General features: G+C 29.5%; 7 protein-coding genes across 12 annotated transcripts in view; 3 read left to right on the forward strand and 4 right to left on the reverse strand.

The window, feature by feature from the left end:
* The window catches only part of LOC127291026 (39S ribosomal protein L34, mitochondrial), a 456,612-nt gene that overhangs the window by 397,064 nt on the left and 38,982 nt on the right, over window positions 1-20,566 (reverse strand). The window lies entirely within an intron of this gene.
* Window positions 54-5,766, forward strand: LOC127291021 (uncharacterized protein DDB_G0286299-like). The gene is made up of 5 exons (XM_051319908.1): window positions 54-428; window positions 1,149-1,419; window positions 1,529-1,818; window positions 1,890-2,109; window positions 2,188-5,766. The coding sequence occupies exons 1-5, from the start codon at window positions 240-242 to the stop codon at window positions 2,247-2,249; spliced, it is 1,032 nt and encodes a 343-aa protein (XP_051175865.1). The 5' UTR covers window positions 54-239; the 3' UTR covers window positions 2,250-5,766.
* On the reverse strand, window positions 2,950-7,465 carry LOC127291023 (uncharacterized). Of its 2 annotated transcripts, none has more exons than XM_051319911.1 (3): window positions 7,129-7,465; window positions 6,832-7,047; window positions 2,950-6,763 (listed from the first exon to the last, which is right to left on the reverse strand). In XM_051319911.1, exons 1-3 carry the CDS (start codon window positions 7,273-7,275, stop codon window positions 6,251-6,253), a joined length of 876 nt encoding a protein of 291 aa, XP_051175868.1. In that variant the 5' UTR covers window positions 7,276-7,465; the 3' UTR covers window positions 2,950-6,250. The 2 variants fall into 2 exon arrangements, with proteins under 2 accessions (XP_051175868.1, XP_051175867.1); XM_051319910.1 differs by having other exon boundaries at window positions 6,832-7,053; window positions 7,129-7,458.
* Window positions 7,402-12,245, reverse strand: LOC127291011 (myb-like protein X). 5 transcript variants are annotated; one of them, XM_051319893.1, is made up of 13 exons: window positions 12,037-12,236; window positions 11,575-11,978; window positions 11,378-11,443; window positions 11,231-11,297; window positions 10,873-11,137; window positions 9,927-10,092; window positions 9,603-9,841; window positions 9,214-9,503; window positions 8,396-9,136; window positions 8,218-8,325; window positions 8,021-8,122; window positions 7,618-7,918; window positions 7,402-7,546 (listed from the first exon to the last, which is right to left on the reverse strand). In XM_051319893.1, the coding sequence occupies exons 3-13, from the start codon at window positions 11,433-11,435 to the stop codon at window positions 7,487-7,489; spliced, it is 2,397 nt and encodes a 798-aa protein (XP_051175850.1). In that variant the 5' UTR covers window positions 11,436-11,443; window positions 11,575-11,978; window positions 12,037-12,236; the 3' UTR covers window positions 7,402-7,486. The 5 variants fall into 5 exon arrangements, 3 of the variants coding, with proteins under 3 accessions (XP_051175850.1, XP_051175848.1, XP_051175849.1); XM_051319891.1 differs by having other exon boundaries at window positions 11,231-11,300; window positions 12,037-12,235; XR_007844525.1 differs by lacking the exon at window positions 7,402-7,546 and having other exon boundaries at window positions 7,772-7,918; window positions 8,021-8,117; window positions 11,231-11,300; window positions 12,037-12,245.
* Window positions 12,324-14,043, forward strand: LOC127291024 (nuclear envelope phosphatase-regulatory subunit 1). Its single transcript, XM_051319912.1, has 4 exons — window positions 12,324-12,480; window positions 12,646-12,717; window positions 12,802-12,936; window positions 13,147-14,043. Exons 1-4 carry the CDS (start codon window positions 12,453-12,455, stop codon window positions 13,302-13,304), a joined length of 393 nt encoding a protein of 130 aa, XP_051175869.1. The 5' UTR covers window positions 12,324-12,452; the 3' UTR covers window positions 13,305-14,043.
* LOC127291022 (regulation of nuclear pre-mRNA domain-containing protein 1B) lies at window positions 14,195-17,051 on the reverse strand. Its single transcript, XM_051319909.1, has 5 exons — window positions 16,797-17,051; window positions 16,038-16,348; window positions 15,790-15,924; window positions 15,118-15,393; window positions 14,195-15,046 (listed from the first exon to the last, which is right to left on the reverse strand). Exons 1-5 carry the CDS (start codon window positions 16,945-16,947, stop codon window positions 14,897-14,899), a joined length of 1,023 nt encoding a protein of 340 aa, XP_051175866.1. The 5' UTR covers window positions 16,948-17,051; the 3' UTR covers window positions 14,195-14,896.
* The window catches only part of LOC127288027 (uncharacterized), a 47,959-nt gene continuing 44,926 nt past the window's right edge, over window positions 17,534-20,566 (forward strand). Inside the window, exons 1-2 of the mRNA XM_051315224.1 lie at window positions 17,534-17,813; window positions 17,951-18,997. Of these exons, the coding sequence (XP_051171181.1) occupies window positions 18,461-18,997 (537 nt within the window). The 5' untranslated portion in view covers window positions 17,534-17,813; window positions 17,951-18,460. The remainder of the gene's footprint in view (window positions 17,814-17,950; window positions 18,998-20,566) is intronic.

Here is a 20,566-nt window from a genome sequence, read left to right on the forward strand (position 1 = left end):
AATGAATCGTATGTGTGTGCCAACTCGCACTTGTTTAGTTGAACATTTATCCGCTAGGAGGTTATGTTTTCAGTGTTGCATTAACATTTCTCCAGCATTCTTGTTGTAGTGTGTCAAACCGTGATTAACTTCCTGGTGGTTTCGTGTGTGGACGTATAAGCATACGCGGATCAAATATCTTTACGTTCTTTTTTTTTCACTCGATTATCATAATTGAAAGACTATATTTAATCCACGATATGGACGTGAGTCTACTTCTGCAACATTCGCAATATGGAATACCAGTTGTTTGCGTTTTGGTTTGCGCCATCCTTGTCTTCGTCTTCGGCTTCAAAAAAGCCGAGCAGCCACCTTTCGCTCATCTCTCCGTTAGCTCGGACGTGGACCGGAAGCTTGCTAACAAAAAACGAAGTAAAACCAAGGAAAAGGTAATTGTAACATACACTATCTTCATACATTATGATGCATTTTGACAATTTATCAATCGTTACGCGTCCGTATAAGCGTCTTCTCTTGCCATATGGTTTATATTAATTACTTTGATTTTTGCTTTGTAGCAACGACCCCAAATCAGCCACGCACATACACGTGTCACTGATCAGCTGGGATAATGTATATTTGACGCGCGAATTAAATGAAAATGACGTAACAAAAACAGACCATAAAATCTACAATGCAGATTGATCTTGTCAAATGCATTATTAATTTACTGTCATATACTCTTTCATGTGTTAAAAATTCATTTCTCTGTTCGCAATCTTATGTCCTCAGATTTATCTATACCCAGACTTCATACACATATGTATTATATATCTGTTATTATTGCAAATCCTTTGAGTCACGTGATCTCATAGAAGGGCGTATACCCCGTTTTCTAAAAGAATGCAAAAAATTTTGTTTTCATCAAAAATTTATTAGAATTAGTGATTCTGAATTTTAAATTAATTTGTAAATAATCACATTTTACAAATTTCTTCAACTTGTTATTTTTCTTTTAATTAAAAAAAAAATTTAAATAACAAATTTCAATATTAAAAAAAAATAATTAAAAAATATAAAAGGTTTCATTCAGAAAATATGTTAAATAAAAATTCTAAAGTCCAGAGTCTAAAGTTGCTACATATCTAATCTGTTTTCACTAATTGCAGAAAGCCGCTAATGGGCAGCTAGTTACTGAGAAAGCGAGTCCTGTCAAGAAAACTGTTATCACAAAATCAGAAACAACAAAGAAATCATCAAAAAATGATGAAGTTGATGGTAAATTAAAAGAAAAGAAACAAGAAGATGATAAACCTGTTGCAATCAAGAAGGAAAAAAATCATGAAGCTAAATCAGGAAAAGAAAATAAAGTCGAGCAGGTAAAAAATAAGAAAAATCTGAAGAATCTTCTACAGGAGAAACCAGTTGATTTTGACGAAGGTAAATTATATATTTTAATTATTTAAAAAATAAAATTAATTTTGAAAAATATATTTTTCACTCTCTTTTGAATGTAAATATATATAAAATATTTAAAAAATTATTTTAGGTGATTGGGAACAAGCCTATTCACGAAAAGACAAAAAAAATAAGAAGAAGGAAGAAGATACACCATCAAAGAAATCAAAGAAGAATGTAAAGAAAACTGAATTGATTAATGATGTTGCAAAAGAAGTTAAAGATCAAGAGAAACCAGAGATTAAAGATAAAGTTGCCAAAGAGACCGAGAACAAAGAATTAAAGGAGAAGGACAACAAAGACGTTGTTCTTACACCTATTATTAATGACAATCTTGAGACTGAAAAGAAAGTGGAGAAGAAAACAGAAATTTCCAATAAGGTATGAATTTGACATTATTTTAACATTTTTATTTAATAATTTGGAAGTAATTTTATATTATTTTTTTCAAGGTTGAAAAGCCCGAGAAGGAGGAGAAGAAAACTAAATCTAAGAAATCAAAAAAGAATAGTGAAACTGAAAAAGTAACTGCTACTGTAAAAACAGAACCAAAAATTATTGAAAAGGTAGTGGAGAAGAAGGTGGAGGAGGTCATCGTTAAAGATGTACCAGAACCCATAAAAAGTGAGCAGGTAGTGGAAAAGCCTGTTGCTGCTTTCGATGAATTGGGAGGTATGTTGAAAACATAATTGTTGTCAATAATTTAAAAATTTAAGATCATTTTAAAATTGTTCTGTTTTTTTTTTTTAGATGTTTGGACGGAAGCAAAACCCCAAAAGAAGAGCAAAAAGAAGGCTCGCAGAGACAATTAAATAAAATCAAGTGGACAAAGCACAAAGTTGCTTGAAAATAGGAAGTATAAAAAGGAAGACCCCTTTGGCTCAGGAGAGACTGTCACAATGAGTAAATCAAGTGAGAGTTTATAAAAGAGCATTTTCGTTATCCACTTGACCAAAATTTTTTTTTTTTTCCCCTTGTACATAGTACCAAAAGGATCGACTCAGATCCATTAGAAAGTATAAGTTATACTGCATCACAATCGCAAGAAAAAAAAAAATGTCAAATTTCTTTCTTTATTGTCATTGACTTATTATTGCTGTATAAACTTCATGCTGCCTTATATATTAAAATACGTGGGGGATAAGTCACAAGTTTACAATATAGAATAATTAATGATAGCGTGTTATATGGTTATACACATTACTTTTTATATAAGTTCAAAAAAAAGTTTTAAGAGTTGTTTTTTCATAATTTAGTAGATAAAAATTCCTGATTCAATAATCATTTATATATTAAAGATTTTTCAATTTTGGCAATCTTCGGTTTAAATTAAAGAGAACAAAAATTTTTCTTAGTTAAACTATTTAACGAATTGAAAATGAATGTGATTTGAGAAATGTCTGAATGATTTTAATGAAGTTAGATTAAATAAAAAAAAAAAAATTATTATTTTTCTTAGACTTGTTCGTTTCACGAGTTCTATTTTTTGTAAGGATAAATTAAAAACAAAACAAGCTTTTTTGCTCAACTTTTTTTCTGTTCACATTAAGTCTTTTAAAATGGAGGAAAAATGTGTGCAAGAATTGTTACTCAAAGCTTAAAAAAAATGGAAAAAAAAATATGCAGCTTGTGTATTGCTCTCTGAAAAATCCTGACTTCTGAATAATATAACTAGGGAACATGATTTGAGAGATTTTTAAAAGTAATGAGTAAAAGGAATGTTATAATTTTTTTTTTTTTTGTCAGGATTTTCTATGTCATATAAAATTCCATAAAGTATGTCTATAGTTTTTTCTTTAAAAATATTCTGATGTATGTGCAATCGATAATGAAATATAATGAACGTCGAAAACTTTGAACAATCGAGTGTAAATCTTTGCAATCTTCAATCAAACTTGAATGTCTGTTGGACTTATTGTGAAAAAAGTCCATCTTTATAAATATAGTGTATTTCTGATGTTCATCGAATATGTATGTCGAACAACAGGATAGTCAAAAAGGTTTCTCTTTGGCAAATCTAGCGTCCCCTGTTGCATAAGAAGTGCTGTGGTTTATTTTTAAAAGTGAAAATGAAAAGAAAATTGCGTAAAAAGTAAGAACTTTTGAGAATTATGATATTTTTCAAATCGTCTTTATACTTTGATCTCTATATTTAAAGACGTTATTTTTTGATCTTTTTGTTAAAAACAAATTGAAAATTAATATTTTTGAAATTTTCAACTCTATTTTTTATAATGTACATTTCAATTCTAACTCGATTTATGAAAAAAAAATTGTGATAATCATGTTCAAAAATATTTTTTGTCTCCAGTGGAAAATTTGGTGATCACACTTTGTCAGTAAATGATAATTTATCATTCTGCACATGCAATTTAAATTTAAAATGTCTGTCAACGTCAAACTTAATGCATTTTGTAATAATAGTAAAAGACAAGTACATCACGATTCTCAAAAATTTTTATCATTCTGAATAATGAGAAGTGTTAACTTTTTCAAAAGAATAATCCGTTTTGTATAAATATGTATACGTTTGTGATTGTCTCATAATTTGTTCAGTCATCGTTCATTCGTAAAAAAGACATGTTTCATATTTAATTTCATTGTTTATTTGTAATTTTTGTTATGTAACCTTTTTTTTTTTGTTCAAGAGACGTACATCAAAAAAATGTTTCGAAATTGATTTAGATTATAATATAAGAATTGTCAAAATAATTACACTAAAAAAAAAATTATTTAGTTCAAATAAATATTTATTTGATAATAATCACGTAATCGATTATATTTGAATTAAATAATTTTTTTTGCAAGTGTAAATCTTGGTAAAATATATGTCCCGGTGTAAAACAAATTTGTACATTTTCGTATTGTTAATATTTTATAGTAAATTAATTTTGAGATCAATTGTTTCTTGCCAATGTGCCAAAATTGGTTGCGTTAAGTCAAATGTGTGAAATGGGGTATCGACAGAGATTATAAAATAAAAATTTTTATTCTAATTGTGCACTAAATTCAATTTTCATATCAGTCAAATTAAATTAATATAACTATAATTGAAATTTCATTTTCTGAATCAAAATCTCAATTCAATTACATTAAATAATTGTAATAAATAACAGTATTAATGTATAATTAAAAACCATCAATCGGCAATATATAATTGTTTGTCGATATCCTGTTAAGTGTAATAGACTGTCGCTCATTGAAGCAATTTTCACATTTTCTACGTGTTTTAACGTGCATATTTTAATTTTGATAAAGTAATATAATTCAAAGCTAATAAAAAAAAAAAAAAAATTATTATCGTCCAAGTAGAAATTCCTGTGTGATTTATGATGTTACATATTAAGTTGTTATACTTGAAGTAAATGAACTTTGCTTCACTTTAAATGGATTGAAAATGACCAAAAAAAAAAAACGAAAGAAAAGACTCAAAGTAGTTCAGATTGAACAGACTTGTGTGTAATAAATAATTCGTGTATACTCTAGGGATGAATACAAAAACACAAGAATTGAATGTTTCTTCGGAATGTACTTAAAAAAAAAAAAAAGAAGCAAGAGTGTATGACTTTTCCAGAAGAAAAAGACAACATATTATTGAACATCAAATAATTGACCTGAATTTATCAGGCGTATATATTTAAAATGAACGTAGTACTTGTATTTTTGTAAAACATAAAACAAAGGTGGACATACTAACAATTATTCATTGTAATTGTATATTATATACTTATTATATATGAATACCTGTGTATAATCATAATACAAATTATATTATATATCTTTACTCGGCGTTATAGCTCGTATAAAGACATGAAGTTGTACATTTGTTAGAAGATTGTCATATTTTGAATATATAACATTACACAATTGTACATATTCTTCTGAGTAAGAGACTTTGCTTTATACACAGAAATGCGAATTTTCCGCTCTTCTAATCAGTCTCTTTGAAGAGAGATCAATCTAGAAGATCGTTGATTGATATATGAAAAAAATAGAATTTGTGTTTTTAATGGTTTGATCTAGTTTATCAATTTTCTTTTCTTATTTATAAAAGAGAGAAAAGAAGTTTTTTGAAAGTCCGATATAAAATTGTGTATGACGCAACGTGTACGAAATAACTCAAAATGTATTGTCGTTGTAGCAATTCTAGAAAAAATCCGCCTAGTTGTCCATCCAGGAATTCAATAATTTTAGCTAGATATGTAAGAGGAAACCTGATATATATATATATAAATATGAAAACTATTTTTTTCTTTTGTGTCCTGTATGCGATTATTTAGTCGAATGTACAAAATAATTCCTTAATAAGAAATATGTTCTACAAAATTATATTTGCCTTTTTTTAATTTACCACCACTTTTTTTATTGTTATTAATTTATATTTTATTTTGCGTTTTAAATCAAAGTATATAGAAAAGATAAATCTTAAAAATAGAATTTTTAAAAAGAACAATATTAGTAATTTTTAATAAAAGCTTTGCAATTATTTTATTGTTCAGTTATAACATAGAATATGTTTCAATTTTATCACTGTACATGTTTATAAATACTGTTATACATTGTTATTGCACATGTTGTTTTTAACAGTAAAACGTTTAATAAAACAGTATATATTAAAAATAAAAATGTACAAAACATTATTATACTAGCGTAATATAGAAATGTATATAAAACTATTCAACTAATTTCTAGATTATAAAATAGAAAACAAGAAACTATTAACAAACAATATATAATTATAACATAATTCAATATATAATTAATTAATTAAAAATTTTAAATAATAATAACAATTTTAACTCAAATCGTATAATTATTTTGGTGATAGGCCTCCTTTTTTAGAATATTTGCTGCATTTTCTCTTGAATTTTTTTATTCCATTTTCATCAGTTTCCTTATTATTATTATCGTTTTGTTTTAAATTTTTTCGTGTTTTATTGTGCGTTTCACGTGGACTTCTCCCAGATTTTCTAACTCTTCGGCGTATTAATAATTTGACACTTTTTCTTGAATTATTATTTTTTCCATTTACTTTCTTCTTTTTATTATTTCCTTTTTTGACAGATTTATCCATTCCGGCAATTATTGCAGCTGTATCGGCGGAAACTGTTATTTTCGATTGTTGTGGTGTTACAGTGACTCTAATAAAGGAATCATAAAGAATATCACCACACGATTCACCAGCACAAAATTCTTCACCACATTCACCACATATTTTCACGCTACTTTCAATAATGCCGGCTCTATTTTTATTTCTTCGAATTGGCGTAATGTGGGCACGATTTTCTTTCGCTGATGTTTTCGCTGCTAATTTTCCCATTTCAACCTGTAAATTAGAGTAATTTATTTTCATCGTTCTTTCAAGAGGCGAAATAAAAAGAAAAAAAATGATACCAATCTAGAAAACATCTCTTCATCTTGACGAAGTTTAGGTCTAACAGAAGTCAACATTCTCCAATCGATAGCTACTTGTTGTAATTCTTGAAGATTCAATGATTTCATATCTGGAGGTATTGGATCTCCATAGCCCCATTCCTTTCCAATTGATTTTAATTCTCGTTTTGTTGCTCGCCAGGAAAAATCTTTATCCCTCACTCGAATATCTTCTTTCTTTACCTTTCAGAAAAAAGAGTCTTTAATTTTACAGAATTTTAATTTTTAATTTAATTTTACAATTTCTTTTTCTTTTACCTTTTCCGCTTTGATTTTATATTCAGGACATCGTTCCATGAGTCTGCGAAATTCTTCTTGAGAGTTGCAAGTAGCTTTACTCAAATCTGGTATTAAATTTGCATCTTTTTTATCGTCTTTCAATAAGTCATCTAGTTGAAATGCCATTTTATTTATTTATATCTGCCACTTTTTCAGACATTCTGAAAAACTTCAGTTTTTGTATTTCCACTGACGTTGAATTTAGATTTTACCGAATCTTTTGTCAATATTCCATTCTACAATGATAAACATAAAAACAAACAAAAGAAACAAATTTTATTGCAATTAAATTAAACGGAAATAAAGCTGTGCAAAATTAATTTTTTTTTTTCTAATTTCAATAAAGCTCGGTAATTGGTGACACTGGACAGGATTGCTTCTGCATAATCAAGAGTCCCTAAAAAATAAAAATTTAGAATTAATTTCCCTCAAAATGAATTATAAAATATAAATTATTAATTTTCATACGTTTCTCAATGATGAAAGATGTGAAAGAATTTCTTGACCGCACCAATTTTGCGAATCTACATTATCCTTTAAAATATTTGACTGGTAGTTGGAAGATTGACTATACTTATTTATGTTACCATGCTCGTTTCTATGTTCCACGATATTGATTCTCCCATTTTCATCAAAACGCAGTGGTATAGTAGAGTTGAGACTATCCATCGACAAATCAGCGTCGTAACTATCCAACTTTGTTTTACGTCTTGTTAAACTTCTCGTCTTTTGTTTTGAATTATTTTTTCTTAAATCTGGCGACGGCGATCTTTAAAAGAATTTTTTTTTAAATTATTTATATTTTATGAATTAAATTAAAATGAATTTTAAATGCTATTTTTTAAAAATAAATTATTGAAAATATTTTTACCTCGAACCTTCATCGCTACTTTCAACACGATTTCTTCTGAGCCTCATACGACGTTGATAATGAGGATCTTTTTCACTTTGTGTTCGATATCTTGTACCTGGACTAAGAATATCTGTTTTCACTTTAAAGATTCTTAATTCCATTAAAAAAATCTATTTAGATAAATAATGAAGCTTTTTAAAAGATAAATAATTTACCGATTGGCATTCCATCTTGGTCGTGATTCGAGACTTGTTCGTGGTTCTTTTTTAGCTCTTGGTAAAGTTTTCACTGTCATTTCCTCGGCATTGCTGGTTGAAGTCGATCTAATATTTAAAAATATGCAAATTAATTTTTCAAATTATTAAATTTATTTTTTTAAATATTTAAACATACTTTTCAACATCTCTTTGATTATTGTTAGCAGCGTCTTTACTTTCTTTTGAAAAATTATTTATATCTATTTCATGAATTCTATTTTGCAAATCCTGAATCTCTTTTTCAGTGTCAGTTTGTGTACCACAGTCTCTTGAATTTTGGGTCCTATATTTACTTGGTGTCAAAAGTCGATTCTCCACGAATCTAGGTGAGGCTTTCGTTTTTGTACACGTTACATAATTAGAATTACAATTATTATTAACAATGGCATTTAATCCGCTTAGAATATGATTTACATCATTTTTCCTTGGCGTTGGTGTCATAACAAAATTGACAACTTGAAGATTTGCTTTATTTAAAAGTTCCGGATCATCGAGTCTGCCACTTAGAACAATTGCCACATCTTTGCTAACAGGAATTCGAATTGAATTATTTAAATCCTTAGGTTCGTCGAACGTATCTTTCTTTTCAATTTCCTTAATTTTCGTAAAATGATTTTCTTCATTCATTATTGGCTTTACATCTTTTTCTGTCTGCGATTCATTAGTCTGTAAATCTGATTCTGTAAAATGATCTTTTAAATTGGATTCATATAAATTTGCAATTGGTTTATTATTCTCGTTAACATTTCGCTTTCTTCGAAGTTTCTTTTCTTCTTTTGCTAAGCGCTCTGCTGCTTCGATTACTTCTCTCATGGCTTCCGCTTTTTTTTGCTTTGCAATTTCCTTGTCCTTTTGCCGTCTCTGCTCTTCCTCCAGTCTAGAACAATTAAAGAAAAAACAAAATTAAAAAAATATACTTTTATTTGAATAAAATTAGTAAAAACAGAAGAGAACCTTTCTTTTTCTTTGTCCCTTTCTTTTTTTATTCTTTCTTCTTCTTCTCGTTCTTCTCTTAATTTTCGTTCCTTTTCAGACCTTCGTTGTCTCTCTCTTTCCTCCAATTGCTGCTTTATGGCATTTTGCAGTTCAACGGCCTTTTGTCTCCGAGTCTCACGTTCCTGAAGTACGTTGGCATCGATTGGCAAATTTTGGCCTCGCAAGTAAGTCTTGTTTGAACTGGAACCGGTCGATCCTGTTGTTGAACTATCAGGACTACTGGCACTGTCATGATTAATAACTAAAACCTGTTTGGAAAATTATATTTAATGGAATAAAACAATTATTTTTGAATAAATATTTATAATCGTTAAGTAAAATTATTTTTAAATTTTGATAAAAATCACCTGACTAGAATGATCCAAACGAGAAAGACCTCTTTCAAGCCAGGAAGGTGGAGGTGGATCTCCTTTTAATGGATCCTGTCCCCAAATACTTCCCCATCGTTGACGATTAAATTCACCAGCTTTAATACTAATAATTCTTCTCGATGGTGGTAATGAACTCTCATCAGTTGTATAATAAGGATTCTGCCAAGTTTTCTCATTGGTAATAATGTCTGACGATTTACAAGACATCAATGGATCTGGAAATAAAATTTATTTTATAAAAATGTAGAAATTAAAAAAAAAAAAGGAATTTTTCACCTGCAAAAAAAGGAAGATAATCACCTTGGAGTGAAGTGACAGTTGCCTCTACGGAATCACTGGCGTAACCGGAAGTTTCGCCCTCTTTTTCCTCGTAGGGGTGGCAATCGTTTGGATCGTTGTGACGATGCTGGTATTTCTGTGGTTTAGGCTGATAACGAAGTCCGTCGACACCAAGGGCTTTTTGTTCCTTCAAGAAAATATGGAACACAGTTGCGTGACCAAGAAACATATTCAAATACTATATATGTATATAATGTATATTCAAAACTGCCACACGAGAGTTGGTATTCAAATGAAGTCAAATTATACCAAACCAAATCTCCCTTTATCACGATAATCGTACCACTTTGTTGCTGATGGTAAAACTAGCTTATTTTATGAGGTACTAAAAATCAAATACTCTTTCCTTATGGATAGAAATTATCTAAACAAAATTTTACTACTTTTCATATTTTATAATAATAATCTTTTTTTCCGTTCATGTCAAATAATATATATATAAATTGAAATTAAATAATCATGGTAAATATTGAAATATTGATCAAATCGATGCAGAAATTAATTTTTAATAAAAAAAAATTATAATGGATTCTTGCGATTTATATCAACTATTGCTCAAGGCGGAGGCGCGCAAGTTAAAAGACGTAGGTCAACGAACCATTGTGGTTGAGAAGGATCGATCTCGACTATATTTACTTTTTTCCCCTACATATAAGAAATATGACTTGTTCATATTTAATATTCCGATTTTCGGTCATAAAAATAAATTCCTATAAATCTTTTATTTTCCAGAATATTATTTCGAATACCGTTTAAAGAATTTGGAATAATAGTGAAAAAGTAGGTTCTTTTAATATAGTTTTTATTTTTTTTATACTAAAAATATTTTTCTTCTCTTATATACTAATAATAAATTATATTACTAAATAATTTAATTGAAATAAAAAGAGTAAAAAATATTATTTACCTGGATAAAATGTTGATATTGTTCCTTATTGGTATGAATTGGAGGTAAACTGGGACTTCTTCGTCTCACTGTATTATGATTTTCAATTCTATCATGAAGATTAATAAGACTACCACTGGAAAAATCCAAATTTTGAACACTTGATGTACAAATACCAGAATTGTCAGATGCTAAACTTCTTAAACTCATTGTACTTCCGTAATGTGCACCTTCACGAAGAGGATACGGATGTTTGCCATTTAATTCCGTCAAGCATATTCTTGTGCTTTTAAAACATAATTAATTCGAAAACTATTATTCCTTATTTTCAAACAATTAATGAAATAAAAATTATTTTATTCCCATTTTCTACACTCACCGTATCGCTGAACGAATCGAATCAGAAACTTTAACTGGACCCCAATTTCCGCCAAGTCTTCCCAATTCTTCTATATTTAAATTGAAAATAAACATTATAAAAATAATTTTTATCTTAAAAAAAAAAATGAAAAACTAATTAACTCACCTCTTTCTTTAGCCCATTGTAATTTTTTTTGATCCAATAGAGAAGTTCTTCCAATCATTATATGGTCTTCAGACACGTAAGTTAATTTGTCAAAAAGAAAAAAAAATTAACAGTGCGCATAAATGAGCAAATAAAAATTTTACATTTCTATAAAAATAAATTTTTATTGCAAATTAATAAATGATTAAGGTACGTACGTTTTTTTTTTTTTTTTTTGCTAACGAAGGCGAAAGTTGTTGTTTCTATAAAATTAGATTTCCGGAAACTTAGGAAGAATTGACCGACGGAAGGACGTTTAAGTTCATGGTAGATCGTGTCAATATTTAAGACTGCACACTCTTCACTAAGAAAGTCTGCACACCTGGCGACTATGTCTATATAGTTTCATTTACCTGTGCGCGCCGAAAGAGTTCTTCGATCGAGGGTCACCATAGAAACAATTGCTTGTTAAACCCATAAAAGACTATCAGGGTCGATAATATTGACTTCTGAATGAACCAAGGGATAGTGACCTTTTAGTTCATTTTGACGGTCATCGCAGGGTCGATGAAACATATACATTTCCAATTTTTTATTTACAAAATTTTGTTCCCAATTATTTCTGAAAAACATTTGAAATTAAAAAAAAAAACTTATATAAAATATCATTAATTACTTACTTGTTTTTAGTTTTATGAAATATTGTTGATAAATGGCTATAACATAACCTCACTATTTTAGCAAATATTCCCAATCTTGATGAAACGTTATATTTAGACAATGTTGCTTGTTTATATGCTCTGTGAATTAAATATTAACTTTCCAAATAATTAAATTATCTTTCCTTTTAATTCTAATAAAAAATGTTATCTTCTCTCACAAGTTTTCGAAATTTTTATACTAAATATAGCGCGAAACAATAATTTTAATTTAACCAATGAACACTGACACTTTATGACATGCGCAGAATAAGCCGGTTTACGCGCATATGATTAAAAAGTGTTCTGCTTTTTTTTTTGACAGATCATTGTTTTGATCAATTATTTTTCACAATTCTCAGGTGAATTGTAAACGTAGAACACAAAATAAATGAAAAATGTCTTTGGATCAAACAGTGTGTGAAGGTAAATATAAAAATATGTTAAGAAAACAATTTATATTACATTTAATAGAAAATGTACGAGGTACTTTTTTTTAGGTTATGTTCAATTTTCGTATTATTTTTTATAAGGAAAATTTAATTTCTTTTGACGGTAATGATATAAAATAATAAATTTTCTTTTTACTAGATTTAAAAGCATTCGAAAGAAGATTAACAGAAGTTATATCCAGTTTACAACCAGCCACATTGCGATGGAGAAGTAAGTCATTCATTTTTGTATATAAAGTTTGGTTTATATTTGCAAATGAATTTTCTTTTAAACACAATTGTCTTAATTTTACAGTATTGCTGGGTTTTATTTCTATGTGTACTGCGGTAGGTGCTTGGCATTGGTTGAGTGATCCAAATACATCAGCAGTCTCGTTTACGCAAAGTCTATATAATCATCCTTTCTTTGCAATAGCTAGCGTTATATTAGGTAAGAAAAAATTGCTCTCAATAACAATTTCAAACAATTGACAATCAATAATAGAAAACACAAGACTTTATTATTGTTCATTATTGCTCGTCATTTGTTTTTAACTTTGTTGAATATATTTATCTATTGAAAGATATATGTATAATATATATTGAAAATATATGTATTTTTTAACCTAAAAAATAAATATAAACCTTTATGCAATTTCAGTAATTCTATTTATGTTGGGTGTACACAGACGAGTGATAGCACCAAGTATTATAACCCAGAGAGTACGAAGTGTTCTGGGTGACTTTAATATGAGTTGTGATGATACTGGTAAACTTATATTAAAACCAACGAGACCTCCTCATCCTCATGAAACATAAGGAGCATAATGTGTAATTTTCCTCGTGACAAAAGTGATTAAAAAATGAAACAATGTTTCAAGACAATATTATTTATAAAATAAGCTGAGATAATTATTATTAATATCTTTGTCTTCGTTAAATTTCATATAATTATTCTTTGATATTTATTGTTTCAACAAAATATTGTGACAGCTGCGTTATTTACTAATTGTAAGCAAAAATTTGAGAAAAAAATTCGACATTTAAACAAAGAATTTGTTTAAAAATTCATACGAATTAATTTCAAAATCATTTATTTCAATTAAAACTTATTTTGTTCTTTAACTAAGATAAAGAAGAAGAAAGATTGGGTCTCAATACTAAGTATACGTTTCAAAAAAATCGTATTCTGTCCTTAGTCAATAAATTTGAGAAATAAGTGTACAGATTAGAAAAACTTAATTTCTTATGTCAATAAAATAGTTTTCATAAAAACGTTTTTTCGTTCTTCATAGATAATTAACAAAAGGAAACCTATATGAAAGAAAGAAGAAAAATTGTAACGTTGCAAAACATTTATTCATATCACTTTCTCCAAATGTTTACAATTTAAAAATTATAACATGATTCATTTGTTCTTTTACATATTATCGGCCTCATGTTGTTTTGTATTTCTTATGTTTGGTAAATCGCTTGTTTAATATTTAAAAAAAAAACAAAATTCCATTCCAATATAATTATATAAATTGTTCATGATTAAAAAAAAAAAAATTTTTTTTTCCTTTCAAATATAATAATAATAATATAAAAGTATATACACAGCATGACAATAAAATGCCTCTGCTAATTAATAAGCGGATCATTCAAAATTTCTGTCAATCTTAATACACAAATATACTGAATTTTGAATAAGAATACGCATTTTGTTAAAAAAAAAAAAAAAGTAATACATCATTGTAAAACTTTTTTTTCCTACTGCTTAAAATACTATGGAAGTCTTTTAATCGACATTTGCCAACAAGAGTCGATTATATTTTTCTTTATTATTAAAAACCATTGTTTTATTATTATTCTAATACAATGGTTAAAATAAATTCTTGCTACAAAATAACTTCAATGACAAAATAAAAACTCTCTTTCATAAGGGGCTTCAAAAAAAAGACCATTTTTCTTATTGATAAACTCACATATTTGTATAGATTAGTAAATATAACAAATATTTTCAAATTTTGAACGAAATTCAAAGATTTTTTTCCCAAAAATAAATATTTTTTTTTCAGTAACAACACTACTACATGCACTACTGAAATTTCATTCCTTTAATGGAAACATCATTTTTTTTTTTCAAGGTGGCCAAAAATTATGTTTACACTTCAAATCATACACACTTTTTCCTATACGCATATAAGGAAATTGCAGTCAATCAGTGTAGAAGTGTAACAAAAACTATTTGTGGGTTTACTATTATTTTCTCTACGCTTTCATCAGATTTTGATTTTCTGACATTGACAATATTAAATTTTAAAGTATATATAAGGTAAAAATAATTCTTTTTTTTTTCGCTTTTTGTATTTACCTTGAGGGGTTTAATAAACCAATAGTAGTAGCATGTAAATTTTAATCCTTTGCGCCTAGTGCATTGAGAATAAATCGCCAGCTGAAGGAAGAGGAGCCAGACCACCGGTAACGTCTGGAAGTTGTGTTAAATCCGGAAGATTCGAAATATGTGATTTTACTTCCGCTCTTACTGAACAAACTTTTTTTAATTTTTCTTTATAATCCTGAAAACGTACAAATATTATTAATTTATAATCGTTGTAATTATTTTATAAATAATAAAAAGAAGACTCACTTCTAATGTTGTTTGCGCTTGTTGAAGTAATTGTTTCTGAGCCAATGTATAATCCTTAAGCATTGCAAGAAGCCTTCTTCTGTCTTCCATTTCAGCCTGCAACCTTCCGTTATAATCCGCTAAAAGTGCCGCTGCTTCATTTACTGCAACACTTAGTTCATCAGCAGCTGCCCTATCAGCCAAATTAGCTAACAATGAAACTTCAGAAACCTCAGGAGGTAACGAAGCAATTCTTTCTCGAACGCCCGCATCTGATGACGCCGTGTTTTCCAGATCCTGTAAAAAAAATTGTTGCATTCTTTGTTTTCTTTACAAATAAGAAAAAAAAAACATTTTTTTTCATATTTAGTTATTAGAACAGACAATTATTAAATTAAAAAAACTTATTCTTTAATAAATATATAATTAGTAACTAAATTGAATTTGATATTGGAATGAAATTCCAAAAAAGTATTCAATAACAAAATTTAAAAATGCAAATAATATATTTTTTAAATTTGACTGTAAATAGATTAACTGCAGCAGAGTAAAGAAAAATGCTAGGGTTTCTAAAAATTTATCACTATTTATATTTTCAACCTGTGCGAGTGTTTCGATTTCAAAATAAGAGTAATTTATTTGAATCATTACAAAATTGTGAATGCTTGAAATATTTATAAAATTGATATAAACCATTAAAGCCTTGATAAGTTCTTCCGTTTCTGGCGGATCTCCGCCCGGTGTTCTTGGACTTAAAGTAACATGTAATTCTTTGGTGCCATCAACTTCAACTTCTGTCTCCGATTTTTTTCTCTCCTTTTTCTCTTTCTAGAAAAAAAAAAATCAATAAAATTACATTCTAAAGAGCTTCAGTAAATTAATAAATAATTCTGATAAATATATAGATAAGAATTATGTGATAACAAGAAAAAATCAAAAACCTTTGTTTTTTCAACATCCAATTTTTTCTTCTTTAAAGGAGGAGTACCCGGTTCTTTTTTATTATCAATTGCAGAATTGAAAGCTGTCTTAAATTCATGAATTTGTCCTTTATCATAAACACCTCTCTCCTCCCAAATTTGAAGAAGCCTATTAAGTCGATCTCTCGTTTTATCGTCAAATCCTTTCATGTGTTCAAAGGCTTTTGGTAGCATTAATCCAAATTCTTTACCAAATTCTGGTCCCTTTTTCTTACTATTTTGAATGACATCGTTTGCCAAGTACATGAACATTAATTTACGACTATCCTTAACTGAAATAAAAATAAAATAATGTTCATACATTTAAAAAGAATACTATCAAATTTCCAATTGTAATTTTTCGATTAATGAATTCTCAAATTTCTTTAACATATAGAACCATATGAACATGAATTCTTAAGAGCTTCATAGATTCCATCGATAAAAAAACGAATTGAAAAACTTAGTTAAATATCACAAAACAAGTAACTGAGTTAATTAAATTACTGGATTAGAAGCATAATAAATGTAAATAATGAAAGACAAATGTAATTGTCTTAGGGAGTTCACATTCTGAGAAAATAGACAAGGAAATAACCTTCAAATTGATTTCATATTTAGGTTAGGAAAACGAGAATTTTTATTCCATAAATCTTGAAATAGAAAAATAAAGAATGAAAAATTACATTAAAAAATGAATAGAAAACATTAATAATAATAATAAAATGTAAAATAGCATACCTTTACACATTTCTTTAAACCAAACTTTCACTATAACCGGGTGATGCTTTCTGTGATGGATTAACCAAAGAGATAAAGTTTGTATGCTTTGTTGCGATGCATTAAGGTCCACTAACTTCTTCACTAAAGCACTTTCTGTAAATCCTGCCATTTTCAGGCAAAAATAACGATTTATTTGACCACTTTACTTTTATAACGCAAAAAACAACAGACTACGTAAGTAAACCCTTTAACATAGAGCATGAAATAAATATAGAAAAGAAACGGATCAAACAACGTGAATGTCAGAAAATTGAAACAAGAAACATTTGGAACATTTAGAAAAGAAACGAAAAGTGATTGGATTCTCTGCTGGCGTCTATATGGTTGCTCAGCAACAGCCAATCAGAGCGAATATTAATGTTCCGATTACATACTTCAACAAAAAGGCGCCAAAATTTAAAAACTGTAACAGACATCAGGAACTAAAAAACTTTTATCAAAAAAATAATTAAAATTTACACTTCTTAAAATTAAAAACCCATTACATAAAGAAAATTATAAATATATAAAAGAACTTTTTTTTTAAAGTAAAAAATTTTTGTTAAAATAAAAGGATTTTTAAATATCAAGAATACTATATAAAGAACAAAAAATATAAGTTCAAACTATTATGAAAATCAAATAATTGAGTTTAAATTAAAAAAAAAAAAAATTTCTTCGGATATAGTTCCGAATAGCACATACCTCCGATTTCGATAAAACTTGGTATCCCTACGTAATTTGGTGCGCTGATTACGAAAATCATAGTGAAAATTGGCGGAAATTTAATTATCATGGTAAAAACCATAAAAAACACCATAAAATCATGGTTTTTTACGATTATCTCGTAAAAAACAAAAAATTTCGAAAAAAGTTTTAGACAAAAGTTGTAGATCTCTAAAAAACACACATTTCATGTTTTATGCATTTTTTACCAAAAGTCATTATTTTTCGAGAAAAACGCAAAATAGTAAACACGGCCTTCGGCCGCGTAAGGTACTGCTCGCTTCTCTTTTTAAGAAATCTTGGCGAGAGGGGGTGGATGTGTCCGAAAGTAATTTGCAGAAATTGTGGGGTGGAGTCTACAGCAGCGGTAAACGCAAAATAGTAAACACGGCCTTCGGCCGCGTAAGGTACTGCTCGCTTTTCTTTTTAAAAAAACCTTGGCGAGAGGGGGTGGATATGGCCGAAAGTATTTTGCAGAAATTGTGTGGTGGAGTCTACAGCAGCGGTAAACGCAAAATAGTAAACACGGCCTTCGGCCGCGTAAGGTACTGCTCGCTTTTCTTTTTAAAAAAACCTTGGCGAGAGGGGGTGGATATGGCCGAAAGTATTTTGCAGAAATTGTGTGGTGGAGTCTACAGCAGCGGTAAACGCAAAATAGTAAACACGGCCTTCGGCCGCGTAAGGTACTGCTCGCTTTTCTTTTTAAAAAAACCTTGGCGAGAGGGGGTGGATATGGCCGAAAGTATTTTGCGGAATTCGTTGGATCCTGAGTAATGGTGAATATGATACTATATGCGAGTCAAATAATATGTCTAACCATGACTGTTGTATAGGTTTTCATTATCATGGTGTTTTTGGTTGGATATGATTTCCTATTTCGCTTGATTTTAGCGTATACTTTTATTTAGAGTGCAGCAATGGACGAGACCTGGAATATTTTCAAATTGAGTTCAATTTTGCAAAATCGCGGAAGAACACTTCAATGGCTGCGGGATTTTGAGCTCATACCATCCGAAAGGTATTGTACTAAGCACCAAAAAAATATGAAATTGTACGAGGATAAATACCAATGTGGTCAATTCGTGTGCCAAAAAAAAAATAAATATAATCACACTGTGAGTGTTGCAGAGAACACGTGGTTTGAGAATACCCATATTTCTGCAGCATCTTGCATTTTGATGACGTATTGCTTTGCGATCAATTTTAGTTTTGAGCAGACTTTAAGAGAATCAAGTATAATCGAAGGTCAGCAATTGTCACGAGAGACAGTTGCTGATCGATTCTCTTTCTGTCGAGAAATTTGCATGGTTGCACTTGATCAGCAACTGGAAGAAGAGGGAAAAATTGGAGGCATCGGTGAAATAGTTGAAATCGACGAATGTAAGATCGGACGTCGAAAATATCAGAGAGGTCGTGTAGTTGAAGGTTCTTGGAACCGCTGGACCAATCAAAAAGTGCGCCATACATATTTTAATCGACACTTTTTCCGAATTTTTTTGGCGGTATTCTCGAGCGGTTATCTCGCAAATTTTATTTTTCGAAAATTTTTTCCACGATTTGTTGAGTGTAGCTCAGCATCCGCTGGACCATTCAAAAAGTGCCCCATACATTTTTTGTTCGAGACTTTTTGCTCAATTTTTTGGCATTATTCCCGACACATTATCTCGCGAATTTAATTTTCCGAAAATTTTTCGGAAATTTAATTGAGTGTAGCTCAGCCTCCGCTGGACCCATCTAAAAGTGCGCCATACATTTTTTGTTCAGAACTTTCTTCTAATGACTTTAGCGGTATTCCGGAGCGATTATCTCGCAAATTTAATTTTTCTATATTTTTTCCAAATTTGTTTTCTAGTGTTGCTCAGCATCCGCTGGACCAATCAAAAAGTGCGCCATACATTTTTCGTTCGCTACTTTTTGCTAAAGAATTTGGCGGTATTCCGGAACGATTATCGCGCGAATTTAATTTTTCGAATATTTTTCAAAATATTTTTGAGTGTAGCTCAGCATCCGCTGGACCATTCAAAAAGTGCGCCATACATTTTTTGTTCGAAACTTTTTCCCTATTTTAATGGCGGTATTCCGGAAAGAATATCTCGCAAATTTAATTTTTCGAAAATTTTTCCCAAATGTTTTTGTGTGTAGCTCAGCATCGGCTGGACCAATCTAAAAGTGCGCCATACATATTTTGTTCGAAAATTTTTCCGAATTTTTTTGGCGGTATTCTCGAGCGGTTATCTCGCAAATTTTATTTTTCGAAAATTTTATCCACGATTTGTTGAGTGTAGCTCAGCATCCGCTGGACCATTCAAAAAGTGCCCCATACATTTTTTGTTCGAGACTTTTTGCTCAATTTTTTGGCATTATTCCCGAGACATTATCTCGCGAATTTAATTTTCCGAAAATTTGTCGGAAATTTAATTGAGTGTAGCTCAGCATCCGCTGGACCAATCAAAAAGTGCGCCATACATTTTTTGTTCGAAACTCCCGGGTTAAGACTTTGGCGGTATACCCGATCAATTATCTCGCAAATTTAATCTTTTCGAAATTTTTTAAAAAATTTATCTGAGTGTAGCTCAGCATCCGCTGGACCAATCAAAAAGTGCGCCGTACATTTTTTGTTCGAGACTCCCGGGTTAAGACTTTGGCGGTATTCCCGATCAATTATCTCGCAAATTTAATTTTTCTAAATTTTTTAAAAAATTTATCTGAGTGTAGCTCAGCATCCGCTGGACCAATCAAAAAGTGCGCCGTACATTTTTTGTTCGAGACTCCCGGGTTAAGACTTTGGCGGTATTCCCGATCAATTATCTCGCAAATTTAATTTTTCTAAATTTTTTAAAAAATTTATCTGAGTGTAGCTCAGCATCCGCTGGACCAATCAAAAAGTGCGCCGTACATTTTTTGTTCGAGACTCCCGGGTTAAGACTTTGGCGGTATTCCCGATCAATTATCTCGCAAATTTAATTTTTCTAAATTTTTTTCAAATTTGTTTTCTAGTGTAGCTCAGCATCCGCTGGACCAAT

The sequence above is a fragment of the Leptopilina boulardi genome, unplaced genomic scaffold (genome assembly GCF_019393585.1).
Source record: "Leptopilina boulardi isolate dan_hultmark-lab unplaced genomic scaffold, ZJU_Lbou_2.1 LbouV2_123, whole genome shotgun sequence".
In the NCBI taxonomy this organism is placed as follows: Eukaryota; Metazoa; Arthropoda; class Insecta; order Hymenoptera; family Figitidae; genus Leptopilina; species Leptopilina boulardi.

Excerpts from the sequence above, each read along its gene's own strand:
- LOC127291022 (XM_051319909.1), bottom strand. The coding sequence starts at position 16,947 with ATGGCAGGATTTACAGAAAGTGCTTTAGTGAAGAAGTTAGTGGACCTT. Across the intron at positions 15,394-15,789 it reads AACTTATCAAGGCTTTAATG|GATCTGGAAAACACGGCGTC; the intron begins GTTTATATCAAT and ends TTTTTTTTACAG. Across the intron at positions 15,047-15,117 it reads AAGCGCAAACAACATTAGAA|GATTATAAAGAAAAATTAAA; the intron begins GTGAGTCTTCTT and ends GTACGTTTTCAG.
- LOC127291011 (XM_051319891.1), bottom strand. The coding sequence starts at position 11,435 with ATGATTGGAAGAACTTCTCTATTGGATCAAAAAAAATTACAATGGGCT. Across the intron at positions 10,093-10,872 it reads AATATCAACATTTTATCCAG|GAACAAAAAGCCCTTGGTGT; the intron begins GTAAATAATATT and ends ATTTTCTTGAAG. Across the intron at positions 7,547-7,617 it reads ATCTTTCATCATTGAGAAAC|GGACTCTTGATTATGCAGAA; the intron begins GTATGAAAATTA and ends TTTATTTTTTAG.
- LOC127291024 (XM_051319912.1), top strand. The coding sequence starts at position 12,453 with ATGTCTTTGGATCAAACAGTGTGTGAAG. Across the intron at positions 12,481-12,645 it reads GGATCAAACAGTGTGTGAAG|ATTTAAAAGCATTCGAAAGA; the intron begins GTAAATATAAAA and ends TCTTTTTACTAG. Across the intron at positions 12,718-12,801 it reads AGCCACATTGCGATGGAGAA|TATTGCTGGGTTTTATTTCT; the intron begins GTAAGTCATTCA and ends TTAATTTTACAG.
- LOC127291023 (XM_051319910.1), bottom strand. The coding sequence starts at position 7,275 with ATGGCATTTCAACTAGATGACTTATTGAAAGACGATAAAAAAGATGCA. Across the intron at positions 7,054-7,128 it reads ATAAAATCAAAGCGGAAAAG|GTAAAGAAAGAAGATATTCG; the intron begins GTAAAAGAAAAA and ends TTTTTCTGAAAG. Across the intron at positions 6,764-6,831 it reads AAGAGATGTTTTCTAGATTG|GTTGAAATGGGAAAATTAGC; the intron begins GTATCATTTTTT and ends TCTAATTTACAG.
- LOC127291021 (XM_051319908.1), top strand. The coding sequence starts at position 240 with ATGGACGTGAGTCTACTTCTGCAACATTCGCAATATGGAATACCAGTT. Across the intron at positions 1,420-1,528 it reads ACCAGTTGATTTTGACGAAG|GTGATTGGGAACAAGCCTAT; the intron begins GTAAATTATATA and ends AAATTATTTTAG. Across the intron at positions 2,110-2,187 it reads TGCTTTCGATGAATTGGGAG|ATGTTTGGACGGAAGCAAAA; the intron begins GTATGTTGAAAA and ends TTTTTTTTTTAG.